At 46.0% G+C, this 26,572-nt stretch overlaps 1 protein-coding gene and 1 long non-coding RNA gene across 4 annotated transcripts; one reads left to right on the top strand and one right to left on the bottom strand.

Moving 5' to 3' along the window:
* Positions 1-23,641, bottom strand: PHYH (phytanoyl-CoA 2-hydroxylase). Of its 3 annotated transcripts, XM_003806764.6 has the most exons (9): positions 22,151-22,287; positions 20,431-20,489; positions 17,721-17,831; positions 16,652-16,820; positions 14,052-14,133; positions 10,595-10,776; positions 5,902-6,051; positions 3,176-3,310; positions 1-556 (listed from the first exon to the last, which is right to left on the bottom strand). In XM_003806764.6, the coding sequence occupies exons 1-9, from the start codon at positions 22,268-22,270 to the stop codon at positions 503-505; spliced, it is 1,062 nt and encodes a 353-aa protein (XP_003806812.2). In that variant the 5' UTR covers positions 22,271-22,287; the 3' UTR covers positions 1-502. The 3 variants fall into 3 exon arrangements, with proteins under 3 accessions (XP_003806812.2, XP_063463332.1, XP_024786252.1); XM_063607262.1 differs by lacking the exons at positions 20,431-20,489; positions 22,151-22,287 and adding an exon at positions 23,623-23,641; XM_024930484.4 differs by lacking the exons at positions 20,431-20,489; positions 22,151-22,287 and adding an exon at positions 21,603-21,983.
* On the top strand, positions 22,316-25,144 carry LOC129393182 (uncharacterized). Its single transcript, XR_010113157.1, has 2 exons — positions 22,316-22,589; positions 24,239-25,144. It is a non-coding gene; the product is annotated as an uncharacterized LOC129393182 (long non-coding RNA).
* The last annotated feature ends 1,428 nt before the right edge of the window (positions 25,145-26,572 follow it).

Raw genomic sequence — 26,572 nt, forward strand, 5'->3', positions numbered from 1 at the left:
TCCGAGCAGGAATATCCACTTTATTTGGACTCCATGACACCCTTCCTATGCCCTTGACTAAATGTGAATGTATTATACATTGTTCCAGATTTGGGGGGAAAAAAATCTCTTATGACATAAAATTGGTAGGGAATGGGTTTATCAGAAAGGGGATACAAAACATACCCTAAGCTCCAAATCATTCACTTCTTCTTGGGTAAAGAGCTAACTGAATGAAAGAAATTGATTTAACACTTAAATTAGACACCAACCACCTTTATTGGCTGCCACCCTAAATTAGTTTTCCTTAAAACAGTAATATTTCACTTTTACTGTTTTTTTTTCCATTAAAGCAACACCATTGTGCTGCAAAACTAACACTATGCAATTAAGTACCTGATACATGTTTTCTGCTTTTAACAAGTGATAGAAAAGGTTACATCATCTCATTAAGAAAACATTTTCCTTAGACATTTTGTTTGGTTTTGGTTTTCTGTTGAAAGAGTTACAGCAGATGGCTATTTCAAAGATTGGTTCTTTCTCCTTTCACAAGTCGAGCTCGAAACATCCAAATATCCTGGAAATAATATCAAACAGAGTGAGTTTATGGAACACTTCAATCTGCCCTCCATTTACCTTCAATTTCACCATAACACAAAATTGATTTCTAGCTTCTATGAAAGGTTACATAGGGAAAATAATCCCTGTAAGTTATATTGATTAGTAAACAAAACAACTCAACTTAAGCTACTTACTCAACTCTTTTTTAAAAATTTTTTGGGGACACAGTCTCACCCCACTGCCCAGGCTGGAGTGCAGCGGCTCACTGCAACCTCTGCCTCCCGGGTTCAAGTGACTCTCCTGCCTCAGCCTCCCGAGTAGCTGGGATTACAGGTGTGCACCACCACGCCCAGCTAACTCTTTGTATTTTTAGTAGAGACAGGGTTTCGCTACATTGGCCAGACTGATCTCAAACTCCTGGCCTCAAGTGATCTGTCCGCCTTGGCCTCGCAAAGCCTCCCAAGTGCTGGGATTACAGGTATGAGCCACCACTCCTGGTCTACTTAACCGACTTCTAAAACAGTGTTAACTAAATTAAGTCAGTGGGTCCCCCAGCTGCTGTCAGTTCTGTTTTATTCAGGATATTTGTTGGTGCCAGCTAACATAACTGGGTCAATGTCATGTCAGGTTACAGAACAAACAGTTCACTGCCGTTTTTCTGCATAATTTTTTTTTTTGAGACAGAATTTTGCTCTTGTTGCCCAGGCTGGAGTGCAAATGGTACCATCTTGGCTCATTGCAACCTCTGCCTCCTGGGTTCAAATGATTCTCCCGCCTCAGCCTCCCAAGTAGCTAGGATTAAGAGGCATGTGCCACCACACCCGGCTAATTTTATATTTTTAGTAGAGACAGGGTTTCACCATGTTGGTAAGGCTGGTCTCAAACTCCTGACCTCAGGTGATCCACCCACCTCAAACACCCAAAGTGCTGGGATTACAGGAGTGAGCCACTGCACCTGGCCTGATGACTCTTATGTTACTTGTCTGAGCCTTTTTGAGTGTTCTACTCTTGATGAGATGATAATAGTGAACATGGTATCAAGGATTACTGCTTTGTTTGGTGGGTTTCTTCCCCCTCTGCCCTTAATAAAATAATTTAGATGTTCTTATTTCTTGTTTCTTGTTTATTTTTGAGCAAACAGCAAGGTATGGTGGAAAGAATAATTTTCAGATTTGACCTGACTCTGAAATCAAGCTTTGTCGCTTAGCTAGCTTAGATCAGCCTCTGGGATTTGTTTTCTTGTCATTGACAGCATGGAGTTTATACTGCCCCACTGGGTTTTGGTGAAGAAAATAAGAAAATGAATATGAATGTGCTTTTGTACTTTACAGAGAACTATGTAGCAGAGTTAATATTGTTATTCTAAATATAACTTACAGAGTAATTAAACTAAACGTGGGAGGTATTCATTTAGCACAACCTTGACAAACCTCAAACATAATGTACATATATTTGTTCTCCCTTAAAATTTAGGATGTTAGCTCAAAGCTCCAGTTGACAAAATGTATAGGCATTTTAGGTACTGAACAAAAAGTGAGGAAGGACAAGAATTTCTAGGACCTGCAAATGCAAAATCAGAGCATTTTCAGAGATGCGACACATTTCCAGGTTCTAAAGGGAGAAGCAAAATTCCTTTTGTTGTTGTTGAGACAGAGTCTCGCTCTGTTGCCCAGGCTGGAGTGCAGTGGCTTGATCTCGGCTCACTGCAAGCTCCGCCTCCTGGGTTCACGCCATTCTCCTGCCTCGGCCTCCCGAGTAGCTGGGACTACAGGCATGTGCCACCAGACCCAGCTAATTTTTGTATTTTTAGTAGAGACGGGGTTTCACCATGTTGGCCAGGAAGGTCTCGATCTCCTGACCTTGTGATCTGCCTGCTTTGGCCTCCCAAAGTGCTGGGATTACAGGCGTGAGCCACCTCGCCCAGCCATAAATACTCTATTCTATATTAATAAACATGGCCTATGATTGGATCTCAAACCTATAACTTTCCTTCTATCCCTTCAGAAGGCTTTTTTTTTTGACACATGGTCTCACTCTGTCACCCAGGCTGGAGTGCAGTAGTGCAATCAGCTCACTGCAGCCTTGACCTCAAGCTCCAAGTGAGCCTTTCAACTCAGCCTTCGAGTAGCTGGGACTACAGCTATGCTCCACCCAACCTGACTAATTTTTATTTTTATTTCTTTTTTAGTAGAGATGGAGTCTCACTGTGTTTCTCAGGCTGGTCTCCAACTCCTGAGCTCAAGTGATTCTCCTGCTTTGGCTTCCCAAAGTGTTGGGATTACAGGCATGAGCCACCATGCCCAGCCAGAAGGCAAGGTTTTGTCTTTGATTTTCTCTCATCTCAATCTGTAGTTTTGTTTTCCTTTACTGTCCTGTGTGAAACAGGACGGCTTGCACACCTCTGGACAGCCCCAAGACATAAAGAAGCAGCAGGAAGTTCTCAAGCCTCCTGCACGGGGGCACAAGTGTAAATGGAAATTCCATTGTCATTTTTGGTGGGGGCTCAGTGATGTCCCTAAAATGAATCTAAACCCAAGCACTATATACTGTCAAATAAACTAGGTATGAGAATTATGAAGCATCTGAAGAAAAGAAAAACCTGAGATTTTTACCTTGCTATCGTATACAAACATACCTTCAAGTCCACGCTATTTTCAGCTCCAAAGAATTTATGTGCTATTCCTACAACTTCCTTCTCGATGTTTTCTTGACTGGTGCCCTTCACGTCAATGTAGTGGCAATCGGCACTGGCGAAATGGCAGGAAATTGCCTGTGCAAAGTGAACAAATTGATATTGGAGAAAAACATCCCATGAATACCAGCGACCAAGCAGGGAGTCTTTCTTTTAGAAAGTCGTTTATTTCACTCAGTATTTGATTTCTAAGTGGAAAGTCAGGTCCATTGCATCCCGTGTCAATCTCTTTGTAACTAAGCCTGTTTTTGTTTCCAGCTAGAAGTTAATTGAGAAATTTCAAAAGATCGTTAACCAGATGTGACATGTATTTTTGAAAGGTATATATGGGAGAGGGAATGGAATTACGTCAGTAAGAGGTATTTAGTTTTTTTTTTTTTTTTAGCATTTTATTTTCCTAATGAATGAATATCCCAAAGTCTTAAGAAGGACTGCATTCCACGGCAGTTTATCTCATAAGTTAGTTACCTGGTCCAATTTGGGATGAATTGTTATTTCAGTGGCAATAGATTATGAAAAGAACTAAAAATACCTTGAGAAAGAAAATAATGCAGACACCTTCTCTCAAATCAAAAGGACATTTAAAAGCCAATACCAGTGACATATATTACCCCTCTTGCTTCCTTCTGAGGGTAAGGATGAAATTACTTGGTTCTCCCTATTTTAGAAAAAGTTATAAACAGATCTAAGCTGCAAGGCAATCGTTAAAACTTACCTTTTTTGTCACAAGTGATCACACTTGTCAGAAAGACTTTCTACTTTGCCCCAAACAACAAATTTCTAGGGAGTGGAGTCACAAACTCCATTGCCTCTGTAAGCCCTGGTGCCATACGGCACTGTAACAGAGCCCAAGGCAAAGGGAAAACACGCACCCCTATATCTGTATCTTTATGAAATTATAGTAATATTTTTCCAGAACATTAAAGTCATTAAGCCTGGGCACGGTGGCTCATGCCTGTAATTCCAGTACTCTGGGAGGCCAAGGCAGGAGGATCACTTGAGGCCAGGAGTTCAAGACTCGCCTGGGCAACATAGCAAGACCATGTCTGTACAAAAAATGAAAAAGTAAAATTAGCCAGGTGTGGTCGTGCATGCCTGTAGTCCCAGCTACTTGAGAGGTTGAGGTGGGAGGATGGCTTGAGCCTCAGTGTTCCAAGACGCAGTGAGCTATGACTGCACCACTGCACTCCAGCCTGGGCAAAAGAGCAAGATGCTGTCTCAAATAAATATATAAACAAATAATAAAATTTTTTAAAATAAAAGCATTAAAAAACATTGGGCCAGGCGAGATGGCTCACATCTGTCATCCTAGCATTTTGGGAGGCCAAGGTGAGACGATCACTCAAGGCCAGGAGTTCGAGACCAGATTGGCCAACCTGGTGAAACCCTATCTCTACTAAAAAATACAAAAATTAGCTGGGCGTAGTGGCGTGTGCCTGTAGTCTCAGCTACTCACGAGGCTGAGGCAGGAGAATTGCTTGAAGCTGGGAGGCCAAGGTGGCAGTCAGCTGAGATCGCATCACTGCAATCCAGCCTGGGCAACAGAGTGAGACTCCACCTCAAAAAAAAAAAAAAAAAAAGGAAAATTGCCAAGTCTATATATTAAAACCCACAACATGATTTGTGTTGTTGTGCCTGCACCTCGCTACTTGCACAGCTCTGAAGGTTGTGCTAGTGTGGGGTCCAATGGTGTCTTTTATTTAAACTTTTGGCATTGTGCGCAGCCAATACATTGGGTATTTTGCATTAATTTTGATTTTTTTAAATTTCGCATTAAAATGTTACTAAACTCGATTGCAGAGTCTTTTTTTGGCATCCCCTTACATTTTACCCCTGGAGAGAGTGCCCCAACTTGTCCCACCCTAATCCTGACCCTGATGAGGCTGGTGGAAATATGAATGAATGGAAGATGAAATTTGGCCCCTAACCCATGGCCTCAGGAGACAACAGTGATTTTTTTTTTTTTTTTAGTAGAGGTGGGGTCTCGCCATGTTGCCCAGACTGGTCTAGAGCTCTTGGTCCCAAGTGATCCTCCCGCCTCAGCCTCTGGAAGTGCTGGAATTACAGGCATAAGCCACTGCACCTGGCTTTCATAATCAATTTTTTTTTTTTTTTTTTTTTTTTTTTTGAGACGGAGTCTCGCTGTCGCCCAGGCTGGAGTGCAGTGGCGCGATCTCGGCTCACTGCAGACTCCGCCCCCTGGGGTTCACGCCATTCTCCTGCCTCAGCCTCCCGAGTAGCTGGGACTACAGGCGCCCGCCACCTCGCCCAGCTAATTTTTTGTATTTTTAGTAGAGATGGGGTTTCACTGTGTTAGCCAGGATAGTCTCGATCTCCTGACCTCGTGATCCACCCGCCTTGGCCTCCCAAAGTGCTGGGATTACAGGCATGAACCACCGCGCCCGGCCCATAATCAATATTGACAAGGTTAGGATCCTGAGGTCACCTGGCTTCTTACTGATAAGAGCACAGAAAGCCCAAGGTAAGCAAATATATTTCCTGGTAAATAAACTGGACTAAAGTCCAGGTTGGTTAAAAGCCACAAATCTTTAAAATGTTAATGCAATTAAATTAAAATTTTATTCAATTAATTTGAATTCAATGAATTGAATACAATTTTTGTTTCTAACCCACACTTCTGCAGCAGGTGCAGCAATGTGAATGCTTACCTTCCGGAATCCCTGGGTTTTGTTCTGACCAGATCCGTGGATGAGCAAAGGATGGAAGAAAACAGTGTCGCCCTTCTCCATCACCAGGTGCACCCGGGCCTTGTTTTCCTCGTAGTCCTGGATCCCGTGGAACATTTTGTTAACTCCCCCCTAGAACAAGAGGCAAGTGAAGTCTACATTTGAGGGAGTACCATAATTAAAAACATTGTCAGTGGTTCATCAGGGAAAGCAAACATCAGGGAAAGAAAGCATTTCTTTCTCCCAAGAGAAATAAGTGTCTAAATTAAATGCTTACATTTTTTTCAGTATACAAAAGCCTCTCAGATATCTGGTTTTTAAGAGTCACATGTTGGCCAGGCATGGTGGTTCATGCCTGTAATCCCATCTCTTTGGGAGGCCAAGTTGGGAGAATTGCTTATGCTCAGGAGTTTGAGATCAGCCTGGGCAACATGGCAAAACCCCATCTCTACAAAAACTGCAAAAATTAGCTGGGCGTGGTGGTGCCAGCCTGTGGTCCCAGCTACTCAGGAGGCTGAGGTGGGAGGATCGATTGAGCCGGGAGGGGGAGGTTCCAGTGAGCCATGATCACACCACTGCCCTCCAGCCTGGACAACAGAGCAAGACTCTGTCTCGAAAAATAATGGTAATAAAAAAAAAGAAGTCACATGTTGATATTAAAATCACTGATTTTTTGGAGCAAATGAACAGTGTGGAATTTCCACCTGCCCTTCATGACTGCATTATACATGAAGATCTAGCTTAGCTTTGCCTTTTGTGGTTAATGCAGGCAACCACCTATCTCTTGGGCATTTCCAGCCTGAAACTGTGAGTGTTCCCAGTGTGTTCTCCTCCTCTCCCAGAACTTTAAATAAATCCTTCATCTCTTACTCAGGAGTGTCTCTGAGAAGCTATTTCCCCAAAATAGGGGGGAGAAAATGCTTAATTTTTCTGAGCTCAAAGGCACTTATGTTACATCCAGAATAATGAAAGAATAGTAAATTAAAACACTGTGTTTGTTTGTAACTATTTCCCAAATTAGTTACTACTTTAGGTAATGCGGTTATGTCTTTATTAAAGAAATTGACATGAGAAGCACCTTAGGAGTCAGGGTAAGGGAAGCAGCCCATTCCTCTTCCTAAGAGCATCCCCAGTTCCTTCTGGGAATGACGACATCCCTCTTAGACAGTGCTGAGACTCTGACCCAGAGCCCTTCTCTCCTGGCCAGGGTGAATGTGCGACCCACACTAAGCTAATCATACCTCCCACTCTGCATCTGAGCAGGGTATCTGAGACTCCACACGCTCTGGAAGCCCTGCAAACTTTTCCCTTTGCCTTCTGTCAGCCAAAGCCCACTGCAGTTGCATGCACCAAACTTTAAACCTTGGCTTCACTGATGAGTTTCACATTAAATGGTTTTATATCAGGATCCAGACACTCACATATTTTCATTTGACACTAATCATTGGTGCAAGAAATCTGAGACGTTCTATTATTATTATTATTGTTATTACTGAGATGGAGTCTTACTCTGTCACCCAGGCTGGAGTGCAGTGGTGCGATCTCAGCTCACTGCAACCTCCATCTCCCAGGTTCAGGCAATTCTCCTACCTCAGCCTCCCGAATAGCTGGGACTACAGGCACACACCACCATGCCTGGCTAATTTTTGTATTTTTAGTAGAAATAGGGCTTCACTATGTTGGCCATGCTGGTCTCAAACTCCTGACCTCAAGTGATCCACCCGCCACGGCCTCCCAAAGTGCTAAGATTACAGGCGTGAGCCACTGTGTCCAGACGAGTTAGGAGTTCCTAAAACCATGTTCCTCATTTCCTATCGAACTACAACTCATTCTCCCTGCTTTAACAATTGGGGGGGGGGTGCTCTTTCCATTCGCAGCATCATGGGATTCCAGGATCTTTTCTTTTCTTTTTTTTTTTTGAGATGGAGTCTTGCTTTGTCGCCCAGGCTGGAATGCAGTGGCGCGATCTCAGCTCACTGCAAACTCCACCTCCCGGGTTCAAGCTATTCTCCTGCCTCAGCCTCCCGAGTAGCTGGGACTACAGGCGCATGCCACCACACCAGGCTGATTTTGTATTTTTAGTAGAGACAGGGTTGCTCCATGTTGGTCAGGCTGGTCTCGAACTCCCGACCTCAGGTGATCCGCCCACCTCGGCCTCCCTAAGTGCTAGGATTACAGGCATGAGCCACTGCGCCCAGCCCAGGATCTTTTCTTTTTCTTTTGATACAAGAACTTGCTCTGTCACCCAGGCTGGAGTGCAGTGGCACCAGCATAGCCCACTGCAGCCTCGAACTCCTGGGCTCAAGTAATCCTCCTGCCTCAGCCTCTGGAATAGCTGGGACTACATGCATGCGCCACCATGCCCAGCTAATTATTATTATTATTATTATTATTATTATTATTAGAAATGAGACCTCACCGTGTTGCCCAGGCTGGTCCTGAACTCCTGGGCTCAAGCGATCCTCCCACTTTGGCTCCCACAGGGTCTTTTCACCTTAGACCTAACGCGTTAATAGTCATCTCTCTGGTTTCTTTGCTTCTAGACGCCTATACCTCCAACGCGTCCTGCACCAGAACGTGACATTACTGTCCTTGAAGAGCCGATTTGATCCCATCACTCATGAGCTCAAATGCATTTAACATTTCCAAGCATCAGCAGCTGAATGGATGAACAAACCATGGTTCACGGTGCAGCCATGCAATGGAATACCACTCAGCAAGGGAAGGGAAAGCACTACTGTTGGCCGGGCGCGGTGAGCCCAGCACTTTGGGAGGCCGAGGCAGGCAGATCACGAAGTCAGGAGATCGAGACCATCCTGGCCAACATAGTGAAAACTCGTCTCTACTAAAAAATATAAAAATTAGCTGAGCATGGTGGCTTGTGCCTGTAGTCCCAGCTACTCGGGAGGCTGAGGCAGGAAAATTGCTGGACCAAGGGAGTCGGAGGTTGCAGTGAGCCAAGATCGTGCCACTGCACTCCAGCCTGGTGACAGAGTGAGACTCTGTCTCAAAAAAAAAAAAAAAAAACAACAAAAAACTACTATCATACACAACAGCATCAATGAACCTCAAAATCACTACGCTGAGTGAAGGAAGCCAGAACGGGACAAAAAAATCTATACTATGTGATTACATGTCTATGACATTTTAGAAAATGCAAACTAACCTGCAGTAACAGAAAGCAGCTCAGTGGTTGCCAAGAGCAGGGAGAAGGATGGAGTATCTTGATTGTGGTGATGATTTCACAGGTATGTGTGTGTGGAAAATGATCAAATTATACATGCAAAATATGTACAATTTACATGACAATTATACCTCAATAAAACTGTTTATTTGTTTGTTTTAATTGTTTGTTTTTTAATTAAAAGCTCTTCAGCCAGGTGTGGTGGCTCACGCCTGTAATCCTAGCACTTTGGGAGGCAGAGGTGGGCGGATCACGAGTTCAAGAGATCAGGACCATCCTGGCCAACATAGTGAAATCCCGTCTCTACTAAAAATACAAAAATTAGCTGGGTGTGGTGGTGCGTGCCTATAATCCCAGCTACTCGGGAGTCTGAGGCAGGAGAATCACCTGAACCCAGGAGGCAGAGGTTGCAGTGAGCCGAGAACGTGCCATTGCACTCCAGCCTGGTGACAGAGTGAGACTCCTCAAAAACAAAACAAAACAAAACACAACAAAAAAACAAAAAGGGTCTTCGATCTTCCTAAAAAGTTTGAACTAAAAAGTTCCCATTCTTCCCCCAAATAAACTGCAGACTTGTTAGTATAACAGTCTTTTCTAGTCCGGTCCTAATGTACCTTTTTGGGCTCACCTCCTCTGCTGCTCCCCAAAATACACCCCCAGCGCCCAGCCCATCTAGACTGCAAGCTCCCTGGGTCTTTCCTGTTCTTTGGTCAAGTTCAGGCTTGCCCTTGACCTTGTGCCTTCCTATATCGACTCTTCCCTATGGGACATTGTACACTGTCCTGCAAGGCTCAGGTCAGACACCAGCCTCCCCAGATCCTTTGCTGGTCTCTGCAGTTGCAAGGAGACAATCTCTCCTTCCTTACTCTGAGAGCCATCAGTTAGTGAGTAAGACTGACTTGGTGTCTACCACACACATCTGGGGTCGAAGGGTTTATGTCTTACCTCTGCAGCTAGGACTTACAATCTCGGATCCTATACAGTACCTACCCAAGGTCCCCACCTTGGCTGGCTTTCAAACACGTGTTAAGGGCAGGTACAGTGGCTCATGCCTTTAATCCCAGCACTTAAGGAGGCCGAGGTGAACAGATCACCTGAGGTCAGGAGTTCAAGACCACCCTGGCCAACATGGCAAAACCCTGTCTTTACTAAAACCACAAAAATTAGCCGGGCGTGGTGGTGCACACCCGTAGTCCCAGCTACTAGGGCGACTGAGGCGGGAGGATGGCTTGAACCTGGGAGTTGGAGGTTGCAGTGAGTTGAGCAAGACCCTGTCTCAAAAACAAACAACAAAAAAAGTGTTGAAAATAGGTGTGATGAATGTTTTCTCTGACATCCTTGAACTTTCTCTGATCCTCACTGCAAATCTTAGGACAATGTTTTGCTCAGAAAGGAAATGCCACCTCATTTGTAAGCTCTTTATAGGTACTGCTGTGAAATAGAAACTGCGAAGGAGATTCGGATCAAGACTCAGCCGCCGGGCAGACCTACCTCCCACTTGGGGTAATCGTGGGGCTTCAGGGAGCCCTTGTGTGTGCCTGGGAGCACAACGAGACAGCCATTGTTCCGGTTGATGTGCTCCATCGCCGTCCAGGCGCAAACGATGAGATCGCTGGGCCTGAAGGGGAAATAGTGCAGGTCCTGGTGCAGGGGATGACGGGACGTCTTCTTGCCTGAAAAGAAAAGCTGCTACTAAAGGATGCTCGAGGCCGAGTGCAGTGGCTCACGCCTGTAACCCCAGCACTTTGGGATATAAAAATATATCCCAAAGTGGGAGGCTGAGGCAGATGGATGGCTTGAGCCTGGGAGTTCAAAACCATCCCGGGAAACACAGTGAGACTCCGTTTCTACAGAAAACAAAACAACAAAACAAAACAAAACAAAACAAAAACAACTAGCCGGGTGTGGTGGCATGCACCTGTAGTCACAGCTACTTGGGAGGCTGAGGTGGGAGGATCACCTGAGCCTGGAGGTCGAGGCTGCAGTGAGCTGTGATTGCACTGCTGCATTACAGCCTGGGTGACAGAGAGCGAGTCCCTGTCCCCCACCCCCACCAAAAAAAAAAAAAAAAAAAAAAAAAGCTGGTCTCAGAATTCTTATCCTTTGCCTGAAAAAACAATGACCTGTCCCCAGAAGAACCAAACAAATGAAATAATGCTACAGAAAATCAGCCCCGGAGAGATAAACACCAAATTGGAAATCAACACACTGGCTCCACATCTTCAAATCCTGCACTCCCTTCTTCCGGGTTGCTGGTAGCTGAGTACTTATGCACACTATTTTCCAGCAAGCGGTATAACATCATCATCTCTGTTGTGCTTTATTCTTTGTTGTTATTGTTTTTTGAGACGGAGTCTTGTTCTCTTGCCCAGGCTGGAGTGCAGTGGCGTGATCTCGACTCACTGCAAGCTCCGCCTCCCGGGTTCACGCCATTCTCCTGCCTCAGTCTCCCGAGTAGCTGGGACTACAGGCGCCCGCCACCACGCCCGGCTAATTTTTTGTATTTTTAGTAGAGACGGGGTTTCACTGTGTTAGCCAGGATGGTCTTGATCTCCTGACCTCGTGATCCGCCCACCTCGGCCTCCCAAAGTGCTGGGATTCCAGGCGTGAGCCACCGCGCCCGGCCTTGTGCTTTATTCTTTTGTGACCCTGGATTGGGCACAGTACCTAGCGTGCAGTAATGCATGTTCAAAAACCAGTTGCATTAATTACATTGAAGAGAGTGATATGGAGTCAAGTCTGAAATCCCCTTCGAAGTGGCTGATGTCAAAAAAAGTTCTAAGCTACGTGTAGTGGCTCACACCTGTAATCCCAGCACCTTGGGAGGCTGAGGCAGGCAGCTCTCTTGAGGTCAGGAATTTGAGACCAGCCTGGCCAACATGATGAAACCTCGTCTCTACAAAAATAGAAAAATTAACTGGGCATGGTGGTGCACGCCAGTACTCCCAGCTACTTGGAAGGCTGAGGGCTGAGGCAGGAGAATCGCTTGAACCCAGGAGGCAGCAGGTTGCAGTGAGTCAAGATCGCGCCACTGCACTCCAGCCTGGGCAACAGAGTGAGACTCCGTCTCAAAAAAAAAAAAAGAAAAAGAAAAAAAATCACACAAAACAGGACGGGCACGGTGGCTCACGCCGGTAATCCCAGCACTTTGGGAGGCTGAGCCGGGTAGATTGCCTGAGGTCAGGAGTTCGAGACCAGCCTGACCAACATGGTGAAACCCTGTCTCTACTAAAAATACCAAAAAAAAAAAAAAAAATTTAGCTGGGTGTGGTGGTGGGCACCTGTAATCCCAGCTATTCAAGAGGATGAGGCAGGAGAATCACTCAAACCCCAGAGGCAGAGGTTGCAGTAAGCCAAGATTGAGCCACTGCACTCCAGCCTGGGCAACAGAGCAAGACTCCATTTCAAAAAAAATAAAAATAAAAAAAGTTATCTAAGAGGTCCTCACCCCCCACAACTATAGTCATTCCGTGCTGTGTCCACTCGGAGTGCCCATGACCACACTGACATTTTCCCCTGGTTTGCTCCCTGAGTGTGGCTCCCGAACACCTGCTCTCCTCAGGGAGGGAGAGACCTGGTAATGCTAAGCTGCCTTCTATCACATAAACCCCTCCTGCAGATCAGAAGGAAGAAAAGGCAGAAAGGATAGGGGACTCTCTCATGGCTGATTTTTGCTGCAGGCATAGAGGAATTTCCCAGCGTAGTCCAAGTGATCTGCACTACAATCTCTGGACTTGAACTCCTGGGCTCAAGCGATCCTCCCCCCGCAGCCTCCTGAATAGTTGGGACCACAGGTGCACATCCACGCCCAGCTTGAGGAAGGTTATTAAAATACAGAAACCTGGGTTATATTTCTCAATCAGTCTGTCTGCCAATGAGGTCTTAGATTCTACATTTTAGCAAGCACAAGACATTTTAAAGACAACTATAGGCTGGGCGCGGTGGCTCACACCTGTAATCCCAGCACTTTGGGAGGCCAAGGCAGGTGGATCATCTGAAGTCAGGAGTTCGAGACCAGCCTGACCAACATGGCGAAACCCTGTCTCTACTAAGAATACAAAAATTAGCCAGGCTTGGTGGCACATGCCTGTAATCCCAGTTACTTGGGAGACTGAGGCAGGAGAATCAGGAATTGTTTGAACCTGGGAGGTGGGGGTTGCAGTGAGCCAAGATCACGCTATCGCACTCCAGCCTGGGCAACAAGAGCAAAACTCCGTCTCAAAAAAAAAAAAAAAAAAAAAAAAAGACCACTATAGTTTGTGACTCATAGTAACAATTTTAATTGTGTTAGTAATAATAATGTCTTCCTATCAGGAATGCAAGAATCCACACTATCACAGCTAAAAAGAGCTGATCAAGCTTAGAGACGTCGAATGGCAGGAACCTTTGATATATGAACAGTTATGTCAGTTAAACTGCATTTTGGGGGAGCCAGTCGTCTGAAAATTCAGCAACAGTCCTACAGTTAATATCTGAAATAATTACCACATTTCACTGTTGTTATAGTGTAAGTTATTTTAAGACTTCCTCATCCAAAGTTTGACAGTTGTACACATGATTATAGTCAGACATCAGCTATTTTATTATTTTGTTTTGTTTTATTTTATTTATTATGTAGAGATAGGGTCTCACTGTGTCACGCAGGCTGCAGAGCATGCCATTATAGGTTCACTGCAGCCTTCAACTCCTGGGCTCAAGTGATCCTCCCACCTCAGCCTTCCAATAGCAGGGACTACAAGTGCATACCACCATGCCTGGATATTTTTAAATTTTATTTTTAGAGACAGAGCCTCACTATGTTGCCCAGGCCACTCTCAAACTCCTGGCCTCAGAGATCTTCCTCCTTCAGTCTCCTAAAATGCTGGGATTACAGGCATGAGTTACTGCGCCTAGCCAACCTTACACATTTTAATGAAACCATTTTTTTTTTCTTCTCCCTTACAATTACCAGAATCTGGAGGTTTGTTTATCAACATTGTGTGCATGGCCATAATATTAGGTCCAGTGAAGCACTCCACATATTTCAGAATCTAGGAAAACACAAAAACAAAAACAAACCTTGTGGGAAATCAGAAGTATTGACAACTGGTACAAAGTACAGTAGCTATCCACACAAGAACCAAGAAGGCAATAGTTTAAGAACCAAGCGGTATTTCACAACATGGCAAACAAAGCATGAAAAACCCAGCCATTGGAAATCATTCTAAATCTATAACACGGAATGAAATGGGCTTTTTCTGAGCTAGCTGGGAACGAAACCATTTTTTTTCTACAAGAAACATAGGAGTTTCGATGAGATATTAATATAGCTTTCTTGTCAACCCAAGCTACAGAAGGTTGCTCAGTGGGAGGGCAGTTTCCTCTTCCTCATTGGAGCCTCTGCATATGAAGAGTCCCATACAATTCGCAGCTGTCATGAATAGCCCGGAAGAAAGCAGAACGGTGGCTTGGAGGACATTTGACAATCGGGGATGCTTGGTACTTGACAACTCATTACTGAGATCTGGGAACCAGGAGGTGACGGGAAATGGGGAAGCAAGAGTGAACAAGCAAAGCAGGTCCCAGGCGTTAGATGAAAAATGTTAACCCAGTAATGACATGGGTCAGAGTGGCCGAGGGACACTGCATTATGAAGAAAAGGCTAACATGGGGAACCGTGACAGGGAGAGCTGGTTTAGTCGTGGGGCCTGGGAGCTGGGCTGCTGCTACCTTGTGTGCAGAACCCAGCAACGGAGGGGGGAAAAGCAGAAAGGGCTCAACACTGAGGTCGGGTGCGTTAGGGCACACCTGTAATCCTAGCACTTTGGGCGGCCGAGGCGGGCGGATCACCTGAGGTCAGGAGTTCGAAACCAGCTTGGCCAACATGGCAAAACCATATCTCTACTAAAAATACAAAAATTCGCCGGGCATGGTGGCACGCGTCTGTAATCCCAGCTACTTGGGAAGCTGAGGCAGGAGAATCACTTGAACCCAGGAGGCAGAGGTTGCAGTGAGCCGAGATCATACCACTGCAGTCCAGCCTGGGCAACAAGAGTGAGACTCTGTCTCAAAAAAAAAAAAAAAAAAAAGAAGAAGAAGAAAATAAAACAACCCATGATATTCAAATTTTGATTCTGCAAAAAAAAAAAAAAAGACTCCAGAAAATAAGCCACCTTCTACTGCTTCCTCACTTTTTGATCTCTTGTGTATAAGGAATATTGGCAATTTGAGTATGAAACCCTGGAAAGGTTATTAAAAGCCTAGCAGTCAGGCACACACTTGCTTTTTATAAAGCCTGGTATTTTTTTGCATTCATCTAGGCTGGGATTTTCTGAATGCCAGCCATTCAAGAGCCATCCTCACAACTTCTGACATAACTTGTACTGTTATTTAGCCAATGATTTCCCTACCCTTAGTTAGCTCACTTGTTTTTTGTTTTTTGTTTTTGTTTTTGTTTTTTTGAGATGGAGTCTCGCTCTGTCGCCCAGGCTAGAGTGCAATGACGTGATCTCGGCTCACTGCAACCTCTGCCTCCCAGGTTTAAGCGATTCTCCTGCCTCAGCCTACTGAGTAGCTGGGATTACAGGCGCCCACCACCACGCCCGGCTAATTTTTGTATTTTTAGTAGAGACAGGGTTTCACCATGTGTCTCAGGCTGGTCTCAAACTTCTGACCTCGTGATCTGCCCACGTTGGCCTCCCAAAGTGCTGGGATTACAGGCATGAGCCACCGCGCCCGGCAGTTAGCTCACTTCTTTTATTCAATCTTTGTTTTTTTTTTTTTTTCCAATACAGACAGTGGTCTCACTATGTTGCCAGACTGGTCTTGAACTCCTGGCCTCAAGTGATTCTCCTGTTTCAGCCTCCCAAAGTACCACTTCGCCTGGCCTTTTTATTTAATCTTGTCCTAATTAACAACATTTTTGAAATCATGAGTTTGGTAGACTGTTGAGTTTTTTTCCAATACCTTTAAAAATAAATATCTATTAAAATAATTTATACCTCCTAAAATCATGGCATAGACCACCAGATACTGGTCCCATTCTTCAGAAATGTAGGACATTGGCCAGGTGCAGTGACTCATGCCTGTAATCCCAGCACTTTGGGAGGCCGAGGTGGGTGGATCACGAGGTCAGAAGTTCGAGACCAGCCTGAGCAATATGGTGAAACACTTTCTCTACTAAAAATACAAAAATTAGCCAGGTGTGGTGGCAGGCGCCTGTAAACCTAGCTACTCGGGAGGCTGAGGCAGGATAATCACTTGAACCTGGGAGGCAGAGGTTGCAGTGAGCCGAGATCACACCACTGCACTCCAGCGTGGGCAACAGAGCGAGACTCTGTTTCCAGAAAAGAAAACAAAATAAAACCCACTGATTTTACTCAATTCAACTCCTTTCCATATCCAGCTCTAAGAGCAGTGGTTCCTGGGCTCAAGCGATCCACCTGCCTCAGCCTGCCACAGTGCTCGGATTACAGGAGTGAGCCACTGCGCCCGGCCAAATCAGCGGGTTTTACAGGCAGACATACACACTGGCAATTAAGCCGACGCAAAGCAAGGGTGGTCTCTGACCTCGGGGAGAGTGCAGTATCTGAAGAGCTCCTTATCTTCCTGGAAATCCTGGACCTTCGTGATCATCTTCTCACTTGGAGCATATTCGGATTTCGAAATGGTCACATCTCTCATTACTGTTAATCCTAATGGTTTCACCTCCTTTCTGCAGATTTTTTCAAACTCATTCCTAGAAAATTAAATTTGCAAATGATGTCGTTACCGCTGGCTCCAAGCACCTGCCCTGCCCTCCTCTGTGGAAAGGGTTGCAGACTTGAGGGGTGGTTTCTCTGCACTAAGTTGGCCTCCAGCTTGAGGTAGAATAATTCCAATGAAAGGGAGGAGAAACTGTCCGGCTAGAATCCATTCCCAGAATTAAATTATTCCCTAATTTAGCATACCAGTAGGGAAGTCTTTTTATAATTTGGTTACATTGTAATAATAATAACAGCAAACATTTCTGTAACACTTACCATGTGCCCAGCTCTCTTCAAAGTGGTTTCCATATATTTCACCATATTTAGTCCTAATAACAACACTAGGACATAAGTGCTATTATTATCCCCATTTTACAGATGAGGAAACAGAGGCATGGGATGTGAAGTAAATTGCCCCAGGACACATGATATTAAGTGGTGGAGCTGAGACTGAAGCCCAGGCATGGTGGCTCCCGACTGTAATCCCAGCAACTCAGGAGGGTGAGGCCAGGAGTTCAAGACCAGCCTGGGCAACATAGTGAGACTCCCTGTCTCTAAAAACAAAGAAATAAAAAATTAGCTGGGTATGGTGGTGCACAACTGTGGTCCCAGCTACTCAGGAGGCTGAGGCAAGAGGATTGCTTGAGCCCAGGAACTTGAGGCCGCAGTAAGCTATGATCGCACCACTGCACTCCAGCCTACACAACAGAGTGAGACCCTTTCTCTACAAAAAATAAAAAGCCAGTCTGGCACCAGAGCCCATGCTTCTAAACACTTCCCAACAAACCAAATCATTAAAAAACATCTGTAAAGCCAGGAGCGAATCCACCTTGTATTCTCATTACATGCACACAATACATACTATTGTAAAATAACAAATAGTGTTACTGTACCGAAAGCGTTGAATATCGGCATCAGGTACAAGATTTTTGATTACTAGAAACCCATTTTCTTCATAAAATTTTCTCTGTTCCAGGGTTAGAACATTATTATCCAGAGTATACCTAAAGGAGAAAAAGAATCCCAAAATAAGTTATATTTTTAAATTACAGGCTAGGCACAATGGCTCACACCTCTAATACTAGCACTTTAGCAGGCCGAGGCAAGTGGATCACTTGAGGTCAGGAGTTTGAGACTAGCCCAGGCAACATGATGAAACCCTGTCTCTAAAAAAATACTGGTCGTGCCACTCCACTCCAGCATGGGTGACAGAGTGAGACCCTGTCTCAAAAAAAAAAAAAAAAAAAAAAAAAAATTTAAATTACATCCTAAAAATATGTATCAAGAACCTGAGGCTAGGCGTGGGGGCTCATGCCTATAATCCCAGCACTTTGGGAGGCTGAGGCAGGTGGATCGCCTGAGGTCAGGAGTCTGAGACGAACCTGACCAACATGGTGAAACCCCATGTTTACTGAAAACACAAAGTTTAGCCAGGCATGGTAGTGGGCACCTGTAATCCCAGCTACCCGGGAGGCTGAGGCAGGAAAATCGCTTGAACTTGGGAGGCGGAGGTTGCAGTGAGCTCTGATCATGGCACTGCACTCCAGCCTGGGCGACAGAGCCCGACTCCATCTCAAAAAACAAAAACAAAGACAAAAACAAGAACCTAAGAAACGTTCATGCTCTTCAATTCAGCATTTCTAAGACCAAGGAAATAATTTGAAAACTTACGCTTTATGTTCAAAATGTTAACTATGGTCACCAAAACAAGTGCATTAGTGGGCCGGGCACAGTGGCTCATGCCTGTAATCCCAGCTTTTTGGGAGGCTGAGGCAGGTGGATCACCTGAGGTCGGGAGTTCGAGACCAGCCTGACTCACATGATGAAACCCCATCTCTACTAAAAATACAAAAATTAGCGTGCCTGTAATCCCAGCTACTCAGGAGGATGAGGCAGGAGAATCGCTAGAACCTGTAGGGGTGGAGATTGCAGTGAGCCAGGATTGTACCAGTGCACTCCAGCCTGGGTGACACAGCAAGGCTCCGTCTCAGAAAAAAAAAAAAAAAAAGTGCATTAGTGGAAGAAAAATTAGTGACGCTATGTTCACTCAGTGGAATATGACTCAGACATTAAAAATTAAGGCCATATAATAGTATGGACGGCGGGCATGGTGGCTCATACCTGTAATCCTAGCTTTGGGAGGCTGAGGTGGGCGGATCACGAGGTCAGGAGATCGGGACCAACCTGGCTAACATGGTGAAACCCGTCTCTACTAAAAATGCAAAAAATTAGCCCGGCGTGGTGTCTGGCGCCTGTAGTCCAGCTACTGGAGAGGCTGAGGCAGGAGAATGGCGTGAACCCGGGAGGCGGAGCTTGCAGTGAAGCAAGATGGCACCACTGCACTCCAGCCTGGGCGACAGAGCCAGACTCGGTCTCAAAATAAAATAAAATATAATAAAATATAATAAAATAAAAAATAGTATGGACAATGCTTATTATAATAAAATATTATTACAATTATGTAAAACCAAGACACTATATGAAAAAAAGAAAAGCCTGCAAAGAAATACACCAAAGCAATTTTTAACAGTGATTGCCTTTAGAAATGGAATTAGGGATGACTTTTTAAAATTCCTTCTATTTCTCTGATGTTTCTGTAATGAATACATATGATTTTTCAGATGGGAAACAAATTCAATAAATTGTATATTTTTAACTGTCCAGTTGATGCATTCCAAGAAGGTAAAGTAACAAAATCCAAATAAATGTACAGCATACCCATAAACTCAAATCACCCAACCTATTCCTTAAGATTGGAATTGTGGTTGTAGGAGAATATTTAGGAAGGTCAAGATCTTCCCCTTTAAAGGTGATTTAAGATAAACTAAAGATGCTAGCTATTATGTCCATATAACCAAATTACAAGCTAATTTTTTTTTTTTTTTTTGAGATGGAGTCTGGCTCTATCACCCAGGCTGGAGTTCAGTGGCGTGATCTCAGCTCACTGCAACCTTGACTTCCAAGGTTCAAGCGATTCTCCCACTTCAGCCTCCTGAGTAGCTGGGATTATAGGTGCACACCACCATGCCCAGCTAATTTTTGTATTTTTTCATTTTGTAGAGGTGGGGTTTGTAGAGATGTTGGCCAGGCTGGTCTTGAACTCCTGACCTCAAGTGATCCACCTGCCTTGGCCTCCCAAAGTGCTGGGATTACAGGCATGAGCCACGGTGCCCGGCCACAAGTTAATTTAAATGTGATGTTTAACTGAATTTTTAAAAGTCAGATGATAAGCCTGGTGTGATGGCTCAGGCCTGTAATCCCAGCACTTTGGGAGGCCAAGGCAGGAGGATTGCTTTAGCCCAGGAGTTCAACACCAGCCTGGGCAACATAGGAAGGGCCCATCTCTATTAAAAATAAATAAATAAATGTCAGATTATGTATTTTCTGGTATTTTTCCTTCTTTCTGAATCTTAAAATACATACAGAAAATTAATCGGTCTTCAAAATTTTCCACAAGTGCACTAATTAGAATAAGTCCTGGAAACAGCGGATTTGTATAATAAAATTCTAATCAGGTAACATATTATGTGGTATATCTTCATTACCACTCAAGAAACTTTTATATACATAATATATTTCAAAATTAAAACTCAAACTACTTACTGGAATTGTTGAGGATGGAAACTGGCAGAGGAAATAGTCCCTGAAATGGGATGAGCTACCTAGGATGTGAATTAAGGCAAATAAAGTAAAATATAGAAGGCCAGGCGCGGTGGCTCATGCCTGTAATTCCCGCACTTTGGGAGGCTGAGGCAGGCGGATCACTTGAGCTCAGGAGTTCGAGACCAGCCTGGCCAACATGGTGAAACCCCATCTCTACTAAAAATACAAATTAGGCTGGGGGCGGTGGCTCACGTTTGTAATCCTAGCACTTTGGAAGGCCGAGGCGGGTGGATCACCTGAGGTCGAGATTTCGAGACCAGCCTGACCAATATGGTGAAACCCCATCTCTACTAAAAATACAAAAATTAGCCAGGCGTGGTGGCATTCATTTGTAATCCCAGCTACTGGAGAGGCTAAGACAGGAGAATTGCTTGAACCTGGGAGGCGGAGATTGCAGTGAGCTGAGATCAGGCCACTGCACTCCAGGCTGGGCAACAGAGAGAGACTCCATCTCAGAAAAAAAACACTACTACTGCTACTACTACTACTACTACTACTACTACTAATACAAATTACACTTGGGAGGCTGAGGCAGGGGAATGGCTTGAACCTGGGAGGCGGAGGTTGCAGTGGGCCGACATTGCGGCACTGCACTCCAGCCTGGCCACAGAGCAAGACTCCGTCTCAAAATAATAATCATCATCATAATAATAGTAATAATAACAACAACATAAATTCGCCTGGCATCGTGGCGCAACCCTGTAGTCCCAACTACTTAGGAGGCTGAAGTGGGAGGATCTCTTGAGCCCAGGAGTGAGCCGAGATCGTACCACTACTGCACTCCAGCCTGGGTGACAGAGTGAGGCCCTGTTTCAAAAAAAAAAAAAAAAAAAAAAACCAAAAAAGCAAAACCCTAGAAATTCCTTTTAAAGATCTCTTTTCTATCCGGTAACTGCAGAGAGTTGACATAGAATTGCATTGTTTCTTCAGCTTAATCGGTTACTTTCGGAATGTCACTCTCATCAATTAACATGTTATCCTTTCTTTCTCTCTGTTTCTCTCTTTTGGAACGCACTGGCCATCACGGCTCACTGCAACCCTGGATTCCTGGCCTTGGCCCCCAGAAGAGCTGAGACAACAGGCAAGGCGTGTGCCGCCGCGCCAGTCCTCACCCGCTGTCCTTCCCCAAATAGTGTCTTTATATAACTCAGTGGCAATGCCGTAGTCCAGCAGGGAGGCCGCCCTGGGCAGCGCCTGCCTGGCCAGCTCCTGCCCGGGAGGGCACCGTCCTCTCCCCTCCGGAGAGGGCCCGGTCACTGCCTGCCTGGGCCCGTTCCAGGCAGCCCTGCGCGCCTGTGCACCGTGCGCCTCTGATTGGACATCTCTGGGTCTCTGGACAGCTGCGGGGGTCACGCGCCGCCGGTGAAACGACGTCTCCACAAAGAGAGGAGCAGAGGCCCCCAGGGATCCCGGAGGGCAGGGCAACGCGGCAATTGCCCCGACCCCAGGGCGGCCGCGCGTGTCCTCGGGGGACGCAGCCTCTTCCCCGCTCCCCGGCTCCGGGAAGAGACGCGACCCAGGCGGGGACCCGGCGCTGAGCGAGGAGGCGCTGGGGCTGCGAAGCGTGCGACCCCGAGGCCTCCACCCGGACCGGGGCCACCACTCAGGCGGCGGCGCCGGCGCCGGATCCAGCCCGAGCCCCGCGCAGCCCAAAGGATACGACAGCCCCGGCCGAGGGGCGGCCGAGGTGGCCCAGAACAATCTGCAGACGGGCGGCGGCGCGAGGCTGCTCCATGGCTGCGGCGCGGGGAACCCCCACCCCTCCCGGCCTCTGCCCCATTTAGCCCAGCGGGCGGCTCCGCCTCCAGGCGCCGCCCCGGACTGGACGTAAGCGGGATTCCGGGCGGTGCCAGCTCGCGGGCCGGGCTGCTGGGGAGCCCTAGTCTGCTAGAGTCCGCGCGCCGGGCAACCGCGCGGGGCTGAAGTCCTCCCCACACCATGATCCTTCCGTCCTTTATTTTCTTTCTTTTTAAAAAGAAACAAGATCTTGCTCTGTCGCCCAGGTTGGAGTGCAGTGCGCGATCATAGCTCACTGCAGCCTTGAACTCTTGGGCTAATTTTTATTTTTTGTAGAGATGGGGTCTCGCTACGTTGCCCAGGTGGGTCTCAAACTCCTCCCCGCCTCCCGTCTCGACCTCCCAAAGTGCTGGGACTACAGGCGTGAGTCATCACCCCTGCCCCGCACCCTGTTTCTATTCCATCACCAGGACCCTCCCTGCCGCACTGAAGCTCGGGGGCCCAGTGACCAGGCCGAGGTCACACAGTGACAAGTGGCTGGGTTGGGACCTCACTCACTCTCCTAACTTCATGGCTTCCATCTGTTTAACCCCACGTGACTGCTCCTTCCACTGACAGCTGAAAGAATAAAATCTCCGATTTAAACAAAAAGTTTGCCGGGCGCGGTGGCTCACGCCTGTAATCCCAGCACTTTGGGAGGCCAAGGCAGGCGGATCACGGGGTCAGGAGTTCGAGACCAGCCTGGCCAACTTGGTGAAAACCCGTCTCTACTGAAGATACAAAAATTAGCTGGGTGTTGTGGCGCACGCCTGTAATCCCAGCTACTGGGGAGGCTGAGGCAAGAGAATCACTTGCAACCGGGAGGCGGAGGATGCAGTCAGCGAGATGGCGCCACTGCATTCCAGCCTGGGCGACAGGGCAAGACTCCGTCTCTAAACAAACAAACAAACAAACAGGTTTTTAGCCGGGTGCGGTGGCTCACGCCCGTAACTCCAACACTTTGGGAGGCCGAGGCAGGAGGATCGCTTGAGCTCAGGATCGCTATAGATCGAAACCAGCCCGGGTAACATAGTGAGAACACCTGATCTACAAAAAAATTTGCCGGGCGTGGTGGCGGGCGCCTGTAGTCCCAGCTACTCAGGAGGCTGAGGCAGGAGAACGGTGTAAACCCAGGAGGCGGACCTTGCAGTGAGCGAGATGGCGCCACCGCACTCCAGCCTGGGCGACAGAGCAAGACTCCGTCTCAAAAAATAAAAAATAAAAAATAAATAAATTAATTAAATAAATAAAAATTCCAGACATTGTATGAGGAAGCATTGCAAAACTTTCTGTTCTGTTAGCTGTTGCATGTAGCCCCCAGTCATGTTCCCCACGCTTGCTCGATCTCTCACTAACCTTTCACGTAGACCCTTAGAGTTGCAAGCCCTTAAAAGGGCCAAGAATTTCTTTTTCAGGGACCTCGGTTGCAAGTCTGCCGAAGTTCCCGGCCTAATAAAGCCCTTCTTTAATCCGGGGTCTGAGTTTTGTCTGCGGCTCGTCCTGCTGCAGGAGGATCACCTGAGCCCGGGAGTTTGAAGTTGCAGTGAGCCCAGATCGTGCCTCTGCACTCCAGCCTGGGCGACAGAGTGAGGCCATGTCCAAAAAACACAAAAACAAAAAACAAACAAAACTCCAAAACATCAATGAAGTTTTGAAAATAAAAATAAAAAAATAAAAATGCTAAGATTCATCCCTAAAAGTCATATGTGCCATTCAAAAGGGGTATTTCATTTAGTGGGACTCCAGCCCAAAATATTAGAAAGTTCGGTTGGTCATAAGAAAAAAAAAAGTGAATAAAATAAATGACCTCCAGAAAAGTCTGATGCACACAGGCCAGTATGGTGTAAATTTCTTAGATAACTCCAGCATCTCTTTGTAAGATTTATTTTCCATTCCATAACTACGGATATTGACATAGCATCTCATTGTTTCTTTAGTTTCATTTTTTCATTGATTTTTTGTTCTTTTTTAGCTTCGAGTTACTTCCAGAACGTCGCAGCACACGTTATCACTTCCTGCATGACGTCTTTATAGAATTTGGTGACAATGTCGCAGTCCAGGAGGGAGGCCTGCAGCCAGCATCACCAGCCCCTTCCTGTTTGCACAGGCAGGGAGGAGAACCGCAGCTCCCGGGCTTCCCCTGGGGAGTCCCTCCGGCTTTCTCCGGGATTCCGCCCGCCCCAGGGTCTCAGACCAACAGAAGGACCCGGGATCCCTCAGCAGCTCCGGACCTCATCTGCCCCACTTCGGCATCCCGCGCGGGAATATGACCATGTAGGAGTAACCCGGGGCTCTCAAGGACTCTACAGTTTGTCACGGTTTGAACGCAAGCGCAGGGCCTGGAGCGGGTGCAGGTGGAGGGTCGGCCTCTTTCTGCCCTTGGGAACGCCCCTTTCTGGATGTGGACCGGCGAGGCGGTCTCTCCTTTCTGCCCTCGCCTGGTGAAATGTGGGCACTGCTGCCAGGAGAAAAAAAAACTGAAGATGTGAATTCAGTTCATCACCCTTCCCTTGTTTATTAAAAAATCGGACCTTGGCCGGGCGCGGTGGCTCACGCCTGTAATCCCAGCACTTTGGGAGGCCGAGGCAGGCAGATTAGGAGGTCAGGAGATCGAGACCATCTTGGTTAACACGGTGAAGCCCGGTCTCTACTAAAAATACAAAAAAGCAGGGTGGTGGCGGTCGCCTGTAGTCCCAGCTGCTCGGGAGGCTGAGGCAGGAGAATGGCGTGAACCCGGGAGGCGGAGCTTGCAGTGAGCCGAGGTCGTGCCACTGCACTCCAGCCTGGGTGAAAAAAAAAAAAAAAAAAAAAAAAGATCAGGACCTTTACCCGCGCTGACGGTGATTGGTTTTCGTGACCAATAAAGAAATTCGAATGAGATGAAGCTACTTACACCTGTGTTTTTACTGTTCCTTTAAAATGCCCTAATTTCACAACCATGTGAAAATTCCTGCCATCTCTCCCCCAAGGCATTTATACAAGGATGTACTTAGATATTTAGATGTATTTAAATTTATGCTTTTCTTTTCTTTTTTTCGAGACGGAGTCTGACTCTGTTGCCCAGGCTGGAGTGCACGGCGTGATCTCGGCTCACTGCGACCTCTGCCTTCCGGGTTCAAGAGATTCTCCTGACTCAGCCTCCTGAGTAGCTGGGATTACAGGCGCGCCATCAAGCTCAGCTAATTTTTTGTATTTTTAGTAGAGCCAGTTTCACCATTTTGGCCAGGCTGGTCTCGAACTTATGACCTCAAGTGATCCGCCCGCCTCAACCTCCCAAAGTGCTGGGATTACAGGCGTAAACCACCGCACCCGGCCCAAACTGATGCTTTTTACCGACAGATGAAGGAAATTCTTAAATGCTCACAATTGTTATCTGCCTTTTTAAAATTAGAGGGATGCTGGGTTTAACATTTTTCATTTAAGATCCCACGGAGAATTAACATGATAATTTCTCCGTAGGTAAAGAGGTAATTTGTGGAATGTTACTAGTTTTCTTTCAAATAGCTATTTGGATTATTGGAAAATTCCCTAAGTAGGCATCTTTAATAATTATGTTATTAAAATAAAAATATTTTAGAACAATTGAAGCAGAACATTAATGGAATGTAAACATTATCACAAGAATGAAAATTTCTTTCCCCTTTGGTATTAGGCATTTATTCATTTCTTATTAAAGTTGACCTTTTGAAGATTACTTCAAAATTAGCTTCCCCCCACTTCAAGTAATGTGCTTGGTTACTTATGTATTGAAAGTAACCTTGCAGACAAGTTTTGAAACGCAATTTTCAAAATGATCTAAGGAATAGTTTTCCCCATATATATAAATTAAATGATTTGTTAAATAATAGCCATATTTGAACAGCTAAGTAAAATGTTTGAGTTTTAAAATCTTGGATTAAATTGTTCAAACTGGCTAGGGGAAGTGGGTCACGCCTGTAATCCCAGCACTTTGAGAGGCTGAGGCAGGTGGATCACCTGAGGTCAGGAGCTCGAGACCAGTCTGGCTAACATGTTAAAAACCCGTCTCTACTAAAAATACAAAAATAAAAAATAAAAAAATAAAAAAATTAGCTGGGCGTGGTGGCACATGCCTGTAATCCCAGCTACTCAGGAGGCCGGGGCAGGAGAATCGCTTGAACCCGGGAGGTGGAGGTTGCAGTGAGCCGAGATAGCGTCATTGCACTCCAGCTTGGGCAACACGAGTGAAACTCCATCTCAAACAAAGAAACAAACACAAAAACGATAACCAGAAAACAAACAAACAAACAAAAACCCCAGAAAATTAGCTGAGTGTGGCGCACCTGTA

This window comes from Pan paniscus, chromosome 8 (assembly GCF_029289425.2).
Source record: "Pan paniscus chromosome 8, NHGRI_mPanPan1-v2.0_pri, whole genome shotgun sequence".
In the NCBI taxonomy this organism is placed as follows: domain Eukaryota; kingdom Metazoa; phylum Chordata; class Mammalia; order Primates; family Hominidae; genus Pan; species Pan paniscus.